This window comes from Mandrillus leucophaeus, unplaced genomic scaffold (assembly GCF_000951045.1).
Source record: "Mandrillus leucophaeus isolate KB7577 unplaced genomic scaffold, Mleu.le_1.0 Scaffold1275, whole genome shotgun sequence".
NCBI lineage: Eukaryota > Metazoa > Chordata > Mammalia > Primates > Cercopithecidae > Mandrillus > Mandrillus leucophaeus.
Window position 1 is genome coordinate 53,987 of NW_012101154.1, and position 11,659 is coordinate 65,645.

Consider the following 11,659-nt stretch of genomic DNA (forward strand, 5'->3'; position numbering starts at 1 on the left):
GCCCAGTGAGGGACCTCCCAACTGGGGCCTCCAGCCACCCCCACCAGTGTTCTCGGGCTGACAGAGATTTGAATTCTCCCTGGCATGGAGGTCTCAAGGTCCTGCTCAGTGAGGGACCTCCCTACTGGGACCTCCAGCCACCCTCGCCGGTGTTCTGGGGCTGACAGAGACTTGAATTATCTTTGGGATGCAGTTCTTGAGGTCCCTTCTAGTGAGGGACCTCCCAACTGGGGCCTCCAGCCACCCCCACTAGTGTTCTCGGGCTGACAGAGATTTGAGTTCTCCCTGGCATGAAGGCCTGGAGGTCCAGCCCAATGAGGGTCCTTTCAGCTGGGGCCTCCAGCCACCCATACTGGTGTTCTCAGGCTGACAGAGATTTGAATTCCTGGAATGAGTTCCCATGGGCAGGAGCAAGGAGCCATCTTTGCTGTTTGTGCAACTTAGTTGTTACAGCCAGCAGGCTTTGGAGAATCCATACCTACCAGGGGCAAAAGGGATCCATCAGCACAGCACAGCTACTCTACAAAATCTTGGAAGGCAGATTCTTTTACCAGGTTCCTGCCCATTACTCCTTACTGGGCAGGACCTCGACAACTTCTTCCCAGGGAAAATTTAAATCTCTGTCAGCTTGAGAACACAGGTAAGGTGGTGGAGGCTCCAGGTGGGAGGTTCTACCCCGTAAGGAGGAAAGAATCAGGGATCTGCTTAAAGAATCTGCCTGGCCACTATTTGGTAGAGCAGTTGTGCTGTGCTGGGGGATCTCTTCTGCCCCAAGTCGGTTTGGACTCTCCAAAGTTGGCCCCACCCTCTCCCCCAGGCCCCAGTTGGAAGGATTCCCACTGGACAGGAACTCCAGAACTCCTTCCCAGGGAGAATGCAAATTTCTGTCAGCCCGAGACACCGGCGGGGTGTCTGGTTGGGAGTAACAGATTGGGAATCCCCTTAAAGAATCTGTCTGGGGCCGGTCACGGTGGCTTACGCTTGTAATCCCAACACTTTGGGAGGCACAGCAGGCCGGATCACTTGAGGTCAGGAGTTCCAGACCAGCCTGGCCAATTTGGTGAAACCCCATCTCTACGAAAAATACAAAAAATTAGCTGTGCGTGGTGATGGGCACATGTAGTCCCAGATATTTCGGAGGCTGAGGCAGGAGAATTGCTTGAACCCAGGATGTGAAAGGTGCGGTAAGCCGAGATCATGCCACTGTACTCCAGCCTGGGTGACAGAGCAAGTCTTCTCAAAAAAAAAAAAAAAAAAAAAAAAGAATCTGGGCACATTTTGGTAAAGCAGCTGTGCTGTGCCAGGGATCCCTTCTACCTCATCAGTTTGCACTGTCCAAAGCTCACAGGCTGGAATGGCTGTGTCACCCAAACAGCAAAGATGGCGGCCAGCTCCTCCCCCGGGAAACTCATCCCAGGGAGCGCCAGCATCCTTGGCACAAGTTGGCAAGTATTGGCTGAAATGACAGGTGCCCTTGGGAAATTTGAAAGGGTTATCCACGTACGGTTGCTGATTATTTTTACAATTTTCCTGAGATGTCTTTATCGTTCTCTGACTCTCCTGTCTATGGTCAGACATTTGGCTCTCAGAGGTGACTTTCTGGCTGAAGAATGTGGATTCTTCACTGTCTTGTCCTTAGAGGGGCCTCTGTAATCCCAGAAATGTCCATATCTGATGAAAGAAAGCAAAGAAGAATGAAGCAAAAAGAGATACATATCATATTCATAAGAAGATTCAATGCTATTAAGATGTCAGTTCTTTCCAATGTATAGATTCAATGCAATTAAAAATCTAGGTGAAAATGTTTATATGGAGAGGCAAAAGACCTTGAATAGCTAACACCATATTGAAGGAGAAGAACAAACTTGGAGGACAGACACTACTCAATTTCAAGGCTGACTGTGAGGCTACAGTAATGGAGACAGTGTGGTATCAGTGAAAGAACAAATGGATAAAATGAGATAGAGAGTTCACAAACAGAAACACATTAATGCATTCAATTAATTTTTGTCAAAAAAGTAAAGGCATTATGATGATGAAACAGTTTTTTCAGGAAGGGCTTCTGGAATACCTGGATATCCACATGCAAAAAATAAATAAATAAATCACAGACCTTACACCCCCACCAAAATTAACTCAAAATGGATCATCAACATAAATATACAAAAACCCATAAAATTTATAGAAGATAATATAGAAGAAAATACAGATTATCTTGGGTTTAATGATGACTTTTAGAAAAAACACCAAAGTTGAAGTCAATAGAAGAAAGAATTGATAAGTTGGACTTGATGAAAATGTAACATTTTTACACCATTAGAGACACTGAAAGAAAAGAAAAACCACAGATGGAAAAACTATTTGCCAAAACATATCTGATTAAGAACTATTATTCAAAACATATTAGTATTCTTAAAGCTGAGCAGTAAAAGACATGAGCTAAAGACCTTAACAAGTACCTCACCAAGTAAATTATACAAATGGAAAATAAACATATGTAATGAGGCTACATACAATATTTCCTCAGAGAAATGCAACCATGAGATGCCACTGCGCACGTATTAGAATAACCAAAATCTAGAATGACTGACAACATCAAGTGCTGGCAAGGATCTGGAACAAAAGGAAACTTCATTCATTGCTTGTGGGAATGCAAAATGGTGCAGCCACTTCTTGAAATTTGTATTTTATGTACCTCAACAGCATGGCCTTCACTGTTCACATTCCTATTATCATTTTGGTCAACCACTTAACCAAGGTCTAATAAGTTCCACAAGTTTCCTCATCTTCCTGTCTTCTTTGCCTATTACCCAGTTCCAAAGCAAATTCTGCATTATCAGGTATTTTTAAAGCAAAACCCCACTCCTTGTTGCTAATTTCTGTTAGCAACACAGAATAACACAGAAAAGAGCAACACAGAAAAACACAAATTTTTGTGTTGCTATAAAAAAATACCTGAGACTGGGTAATTTATAAGGAACAGAGGTTTGTTTGCCTTACAGTTTTGCAGGCTGTAGAAGCATGGCAGTGGCATCCACACAGTTTCTGGTCAGGGACCCAGAAGGCTTTTACTTGTGGCTAAAGGTGAAGAGACAACAGGTATGTCACACATGGCTAGAGAGGTAGGAAGAGAGGGGAGGGGTGCCACACTGTTTTAAATAACTATCTTTCATGTAATACAGTGTGAACTCACTCATTAGTGAAAAGAGGGCAAAAAGCTATTCAGGAGAGATCAACCACCATGACCGAAACACCTCCCACTAGGTCCCACCTCCAACATCGGGGATCAAATCTTGACACAGTATTTGGAGGGTACAAGTTTGCAAACAATATCACTCTCTTTTTGTCTTTGACTTTGGACAATTTATTATAGTGTATCTTGTTGTGAGTCCCTGGATTCACCTTATTTGGTTTCCTTTGGGCTTTCTGGACCAGGCTTTCTGTTTTCTTCCCCATGCTTGATAAGTATGTCATTATTCCTTTAAATATTTTTCTGTTCCTTTCTTCTTCTCTTCTCCTTCAGGCATGCCGATAATGTGAGAGTGGTCCTGCTTGACGGTGTCCCATAACTCTCTAAAGTTGTCTTCATCCTTTTTGCATTATCTTTTTTTTTTTCTGATCCTCAGATTAGATAATTTTCAGTGACCAGTCTTAAAGTTCACTGATAGATTCTGTCAATGAACACCTCTATTAAATTTTTTTCAGTTCAGTTACAGTACACTTTAGATCTATGATTTGTTTGACATTATTGTATAACGTTTTTCCTTTTCTTGACGTTCTCAGCTTGTTCTTGCAAAGCTATTTTGACCTCAGTGATTATTGTTACGACCACTATTTGGAAATATCTATCAGATAAATTACATTATCTGCACTTCACTCAGGTGCTGGAGATTTATCTTGTTTTCTTACTTTGAATGTATTTCCTTGTTTCTTCATTTTTCCTTGACTCTCTCTGTTGGCTCCTGTGCATTTGATAAGACTGGCCTCACGTAGGAAAAGGATCTCACCAAACTTTCCAGCCAGAGATCTTCAGGTACCTCTCAAATCCCTGTGTGCTATAGTGTTGTCTTTGTTTTTTGTGGCTCCCTGGAACTTAGGATGTGCCATGCCTTGCCGGTAACCAAAAATTGGTTAAGGTAGGAGCCAGACAATCCAGATGTAGTTAAAAAGTTAGAAGGCTGGATGAGTGTTTCAATTCTTTCTAACTACATGATGAAGATTAGTATGGACATTTATCTCCCACTCTCTCTCCATTAAGCTTGGTAGAGGATCTGTGACAAACACACGTGTGCACACTCTGGATGCAGCCTCTGATCCTGAGGAGATAGCTTCTGAATGTGGACCCATTGTATGCTTACATCTTTGTTTTCTGTGGTCTAAACACACTCAAAAATACAAAATCCTGTCGACTCCTAGAGCGAAGTTGTCAAGAAAACAGTTCCTTGGGCACTAACTATAGAGGCTGTGGAATTTGATGCATGATCCAAAACTATTTTCATTTAATAAACATCTTTGCATGTCACACATTTAATGGGAAGCAAAATATGTTAACAGTCTAGTAATACAATTTTATCTTTTAGATTTTGTTTTGTCAGCACGTATTCTTTTTGTTTTGTTTTGCATTTGAGATGGAGTCACTCTGTCGCTCAGGCTAGAGTGCAGTGGCACGATCTTGGCTCACTGAAACCTCTGCCTCCCAGTTTCAAGTGATTCTCCCACCTCAGCCTCCTGAGTAGCTGAGACTATAGGCATGCACCACCACCCCCGGCTAATTTTTGTATTTTTAGTAGAGACAGGGTTCCACCATATTGTCCAGGCTGGTCTTGAACTCCTGGCCTCAAGTGATCCATCCGCTCTGGCCTCCCAAAGTGCTGAGAAAACAGGCATAAGCCACTGCAGCCAGCCAGCACATATTCTTGTTATGCTTTTAAAACTAGTTATTGATTTAGAGTTTACTCATTGGTAGATTCTAGTGCAGAAGCTATAGAGCAGCAGTCCCCAACTTTTTTGGCACCAGGCACCAGTTTTGTGAAAGATAATTTTTCCATAGATGGGGGTTTGGGGGATGGTTTCAGGATGATGACTCAAGCATATGACATCTATTGTGCACTTTATTTCTATTATTACTACATTGTAATACATAATGAAATAATTACATGACTCATCATAATGTAGAATCAATGGGAGTCCTGAGCTTGTTTTTCTGCAACTAGATGGTCCCATCTTGAAGAGACAGGAGACGATGACATACCATCAGGCATTAGAGTCTCATAAGGAGCATGTGACCTAGATCCCTTGAATGTGCAATTCACAATAGGGTTTTCACTCCTATGAGAATCTAATGCCTTTGCTGATCTGACAGGAGGCAGAACTCAGGTGGTAATGTGAGCCACAGGGAGTGGCTGGAAATACAGATGCAGCTTCACTCGCTTGCCTGCCACTCACCTCCTGCCGTGTAGCCTGGTTCCTAACAGGTCATGGACCTGTCCGTGGCCTGGGGGTTGGGGACCCCTGCTATAGAGGATCCGGATTTAAATTCAGAAGAAGTCAGAATGAAAAAGAAAGAATTATATTCCTTAGCTAAATGATTTCACAGTTAACTAAGAGAAAGTCAGTATGAGTTGAAACGTTTATCAGTGTTAATAAGAATGAAAAATAAGTACAATATGCAATTACTATTAAATGTAATTTGCCCATAGTTGCACACTGAATTCATTATCATGGCAGTTAAGTATCAGAGCTTCTGCATTTCTCACTCTTCATTTGTGTATTCAGCAACCATGTGCTAAGGTACTAGGACAAGCACTGGAATTATAAGATAAAGATGATACGGTCCACCCCTCAACAACTGTATGCTATAATCTGAAAAAACAAACAGGCAATTCCCATACAGAGTCATACATACAATGACAGGCATAAGACAGCACTTACTGGAAAACACAGAAGGGATACTAGCCCAGGTTTGTGTCAATATTGTAGGCTTTTTGGTGGAGGCAATTCATAGGTTGATATCTGAAGGAGAAGGAAAACACATGGAGAATAGAGGGAAGAAGTAAATGCAAAGAGCTGGAGGTGAGGATGATCACTGTGGAACTCCATGTAGTCTAGTTTGGCTGGATGCTAGAACAAAGGGGCAGAGTGTGGTAAGTGGTGAAATATAAGGCTGAATAACTTGACAAGAACCACACTGATGTGGGAGTTTTGATTCCATGCTAAGGAATTTTCAACTTTTCCCAGGGGCAAAAGTAAACCAATAACAAAGTCAATGACTGGAGATTTAAAATGTCACTGGTCAAGTGACTGCTTGTGACCTGTAATTGCTTAACTAATTATTATCAACGAGTGTGGGGTCTGTTTGCCTTAAATCACTACCTTAAACCTTGAGAAGTTGATGATGCCTTTGTTTTCTGAGAACAGTTTCAGTGAGCAGGCTGACAGTTCTATAGGGGTGGCAGAAGAAAAGTGTAGGGCCAGAAAAAAAGGGATACACAGACTTCTCACGATTTTTTTAAAGCTATGGAACATGACGAATTAACAAGGCATAAGTATACTCTTCACTGTGAATGTTTATGTTTTCACATCTTTCACTGGATATGTGTAAGAAAAAATATTTAATGTAGCATTTATTAACCAAGCAATTGAGAGGAATACCGTTTATTTCAGAAATCAATGATTTGAATTTAATTCATAAATTTTGGCAACATACCTTCATCTACTTCCTGAACACAGGCAGCATCTGAAATAAATCAAATATTACTTATAATGTTTCAGTCAAACAAGGGACATTATCATGTAAACCCACTGTAAGTCATGGAGCATCTGTCCTGTAGATTGATCATCCCTAATCTAAAAATCTGAAATCCAAAATGCTCTACAATCTGAAACTCTCTGAGCACGGACATGACGCCACAACTGCAGCATTCCACACCTGACCTCATGTGACAGGCTGCGGTGAAAACAGTAAAAACTTTGTTACCTGCAAAAAATTACTGTAGAACATCATAGAGGATTACCTTCAGCCTATGTGCATAACTTATATATGAAACATAAACGAATTTCATGTTTAGACTCAGGTACCACCCCCAAGGTATTTCATTAGGTATACACAAATATTCGAAAATCTGAAAAAAATCTACTTTTGGTCCCAAGCATTTTGGACAAGGGATATTTAACCCGTCCTACTGGAAAAATAAAATTCCTTTTCAGTATGACAGAAATTAAGAGATTGGCTTACCAAACTTGAACGCTGCAGGATTTTCTCAAGCCGCTCAATTTGGTCATCCTGTTTTTTAATAGTTTTTCTTATCATGACATTTTCTACTTGAAGCCTAAAATGTGCATTTTAAAATAATTACTCTCACACATAAATTTTTTAACATCATGTAAATTCTACATAAACTTCTGAAGGTATAATTACACAAATTCTTAGCAATTGTAAAAGTAGATGATTGGGCTACTGTGTCATTTTTCTACCTGCGTTTTGTTGATAATATGAAAAATTTAGGAATAATATAGAAAAATGATGTATTTCAACATAGCTTACAAATGAAACTTCTTTGGCTTCACAAAGGCATACTTATTATCATAACTGATACAATTTTCATACTACAGTGCTCTTTTGCTTTATAAATACTCAAGTTATTTTGTGTGCTGCTTCAAATTTTACTTGTGTGCATGGCCTTCCGTCTTCTTAGTACATCTTATAGTAGCTATAAGTTGATCCCGTATTTCTTGAAACTAAAACAAAGAATTAAAAAAAAATTACATTTGGAAATGATCTAAATGTCCATTAGTAGATGAACGAACCAACAAAATACATATAAAATGTTTTTAGACTATTAAGATCTTTTAAAAAAGATCATAATCTAGTAGAAACCATCCCATTACCTGTTTTTTGTAATTAATTTGAGTGGGACACTGCTACACCCCTTCAATCTGCATACTGTTTACGGCTACTTTTGTGCTATAATGGCAGGGCTGAGTTACTGCAACAAGGATCTTATGGCTCACAAAGCCTTAAAAAATACTATCTGGCCCTTTACAGAAAAGTTCACTGACCCCTGCTCTAGGACTAAAACACAACATTCTTCTTGCTTTTGAATTACATTTTATCAGATAAACACTCAAACTTACAAACTGGTAAAATGTGGAAAGATAAAGGATTACCTCATGCTAAGCATTTATATTTTGAATTCTAAACGCTACCACATCAACTATAATTTTATTTTTTGTATGTATGCATTTAGTTTTATTATAGCAAAGCAACTTGCACATTTTTTAATATTTAAAACTAAATAAGCATCATCTTTCCTTTCTAGGGAAACAAGAAGAAAATTTAAAAATAAGCAGAAACAGGGAAGGGCCCGGTGGCTCACGCCTGTAATCCCAGCACTTTGGGAGGCCGAGGCTGGCGGATCACGAGGTCAGGAGATCAAGACCATCCTGGCTAACACGGTGAAACCGCCTCTCTACTAAAAATACAAAAAATTAGCTGGGCACGGTGGTGGGCACCTGTAGTCCCAGCTACTTGGGAGGCTTAGGCAGGAGAATGGCGTGAACCCAGAAGGCAGAGCTTGCGGTGAGCCGAGATTGCGCCACTGTACTCCAGCCTGGGCAACAGAGCGAGACTCCGTCTCAAAAATGAAAAAAAAAAAAAAGGCAGGAACAAAATTAAAATCAACAAAGTCAGTTCCAAATAAGATCCTACAGGATCTTATTGACTCTCCCACCGAATAGCAGGACTCAAGTCATCATTAGGAGAGAAGTAATTTAAAAGCATCATCTTAAACTGCAAGGATGCCCATTAAACATGCCAAAGGAGAAGCCTTGTTGTCTAAATGCCCACTTAACCAACCCAAACATCTCAAACCCATCCTTTGCTGACCTTCTATAACCCCCTTTTTAGTTTACCTTTTTCTATAAACAAGAGAAAATAGATACATGTTGGCAAATGCCAACTGTCCATATTCATATAGAGACAGAGTGTGCTCTCTGAGCCCAATACAAAGAGAGAGTGAGGACTTTCATCAAAATCAAAACTGATTTAGTAGAATGGCCTTTCTGAACAAGTTAACCTGAAATCTATGAAATAAGTATACACAGGTTCTTTATTCATTCAGAAAAGTAGAGATTAAAAATAAGATAATTTTCTGAAACATTCCATTAGACATTATCCTCTGAATTAATCTGGCTTGCCTCACCATGCCAATAGAGAAATCACTAAAAACAGACTGTTTAACAGGGGAAAAAAAAAAACTCTCTGAACTTCTGTGAGAAATGATGCATAATTCTCAACTTTCCTAAGGTTAAATATTTAAGAAAAAAAAATATGTATAAAAAATGGCAGAATGGAAAGCCAGAGATTAAGATACAGGTGCAGGCCGGGCGCGGTGGCTCACGCCTGTAATCCCAGCACTCTAGGAGGCCGAGGCGGGCGGATCACCAGGTCAGGAGATCGAGACCATCCTGGCTAACACGGTGAAACCCCGTCTCTACCGAAAATACAAAAAAAAAATTAGCCCGGCGTGGTGGTGGGCGCCTGTAGTCCCAGATACTCTGGTGGCTGAGGCAGGAGAATGGCGTGAACCCAGGAGGCGGAGCTTGCAGTGAACCAAGATTGCGCCACTGCACTCCAGCCTGGGCGACAGAGCGAGACTCCGTCCGTCAAAAAAAAAAAAAAAAAAGATACAGGTGCATTATAAAGATAATAACATTTAAAAATAATTAATAATAATGAAAATACAAAAGAAAGCATGCACTATAAAATTTTAATAAAATTAATTATAATAAAAATACAAAAGAAAGCCATCCACTAAAATTAGTACCCCGACACTTTATATTAGTTAACCAGCTCCAGATTAACAGTTGTTGGCGTGCAAAGTTTCATACATACTTGACTTCTTATCTGGTCTAATTTCTTCCTTGAATCCTGCATCTCATTTTCTAAAGGGACGCAGTGACGCGATGAAGCATCCAGCAAAGCTTTTGTTGATGATTGTTTGTTTAAGACATCATTTCGTTTCTGCTGAAGTTGTCTCAGAACTACCTGATAAGATGTTATTTTTGTTACTAATTTTACAAATCATCTTATTATTAAACCATTAATAATATTTAACTCTGAAGTATACACTTTGAAAAATATCACCACACAGACCAATTCACCTTCTTTTCCTCGTATGTACTCATTCCTGTGTATTACTGAATCCAGTTGAGGATACAGAAGGTGTTATCTTCCTGCCAAATTGGTATTGTTATTCACACAACATATTCAGTCCACTAGTCATTCCTCCCCTGATGAATTTGCAATGCTTAAAAACCTTCTGAAGTCTCAAAAAGAAATGAGTATGTGGGTGAGACTGATGGTAGTAACTTATACATTGTGGAATGATTTCCCTCTTTTTTTTAATTAGAAACTCAAATCAACCTCAGAGTTCTTCACATTAAATCATCTGCTTAAATCCTTCCAATAGATTTCTATCTCAGAAAAAAAGTAAAATTCCAGTGGCCTTAGATGCTCTAAGTAACCCGCCCTCCACCTCCTGCCCTGACTCAGCTGCTACTCTTTCCTCCCTACTCACTCCATTCCTACTCTATGTGAATCCTGACACTCTTCATCAGTCTGAAATCCTCCTCAGTCTGAAAATGGGGATCCAGTGTCAAACTAATAAATCGCAGATAGCTATGCCTCTCTTTGTCCTGGACAAAGTTATATCCAAATGATAGTAATTGAGCCTTGAAATAAAAATTATGAGCAAATTTTTTCTTTAAAAACTGAAAGTAAGGGGGGGCGGAGCAAGATGGCTGAATAGGAACAGCTCCAGTCTCTAGCTCCCAGCACCAGCGACACAGAAGACAGGTGATTTCCACATTATCAACTGAGGTACTGGGTTCATCTCACTGGGGAGTGCCAGACAATCGGTGCTGGTGAGCTGTTGCAACTCGACCAGCCAGAGCTGAAGCAGGGCGAGGCATCACCTCACCTGGGAAGCACAAGGGGGAAGGGAATCCCTTTTCCTAGCCAGGGGAACTGAGACACAAAACACCTGGAAAATCGGGTAACTCCCACCCCAATACTGCGCTTTAAGCAAACAGGCACACCAGGAGATTATATCCCACACCTGGCGGGGAGGGTCCCATGGCCACAGAGCCTTCCTCATTGCTAGCACACCAGTCTGCGATCTAACCGCAAGTCAGCAGCGAGGCTGGGGGAGGGGCGCCCACCATTGCTGAGGCTTAAGTAGGTAAACAAAGCCCTGGGAAGATCAAACTGGGTGGAGCTCACAACAGCTAAAGGAGGCCTGCCAGTCTCTGTAGACTCCACCTCTGGGGACAGGGCAGAGCTAAAGAATAACAACAACAACAACAACAACAACAAAAAAGCAGCAGAAACCTCTGCGGATGCAAGCAACTCTGTCTGACAGCTTTGAAGAGAGCAGTGGATCTCCCAACACAGAGGTTGAGATCTGAGACCGGACAGACTGCCTGCTCAAGTGGGTCCCTGACCCCTGAGTAGTCTAACTGGGAGACATCCTCCACTAGGGGCAGACCGACACCCCACACCTCACACGGTGGAGTACACTCCTGAGAGGAAGCTTCCAAAGCAAGAATCAGACAGGTACACTCGCTGTTCAGCAGTATTCTATCTTCTGCAGCCTCTGCT

At 41.0% G+C, this 11,659-nt stretch overlaps 1 protein-coding gene across 1 annotated transcript in view; it reads right to left on the bottom strand.

The window, feature by feature from the left end:
• Nucleotides 1-4,480: 4,480 nt before the first annotated feature.
• Nucleotides 4,481-11,659, bottom strand: part of LOC105533662 (ankyrin repeat domain-containing protein 36C-like) — a 172,735-nt gene continuing 165,556 nt past the window's right edge. The window contains exons 61-64 of the mRNA XM_011972131.1: nucleotides 9,893-10,045; nucleotides 7,667-7,737; nucleotides 5,602-7,328; nucleotides 4,481-4,573 (exon numbers count right to left, since the gene is read on the bottom strand). Of these exons, the coding sequence (XP_011827521.1) occupies nucleotides 7,169-7,328; nucleotides 7,667-7,737; nucleotides 9,893-10,045 (384 nt within the window). The 3' untranslated portion in view covers nucleotides 4,481-4,573; nucleotides 5,602-7,168. The remainder of the gene's footprint in view (nucleotides 4,574-5,601; nucleotides 7,329-7,666; nucleotides 7,738-9,892; nucleotides 10,046-11,659) is intronic.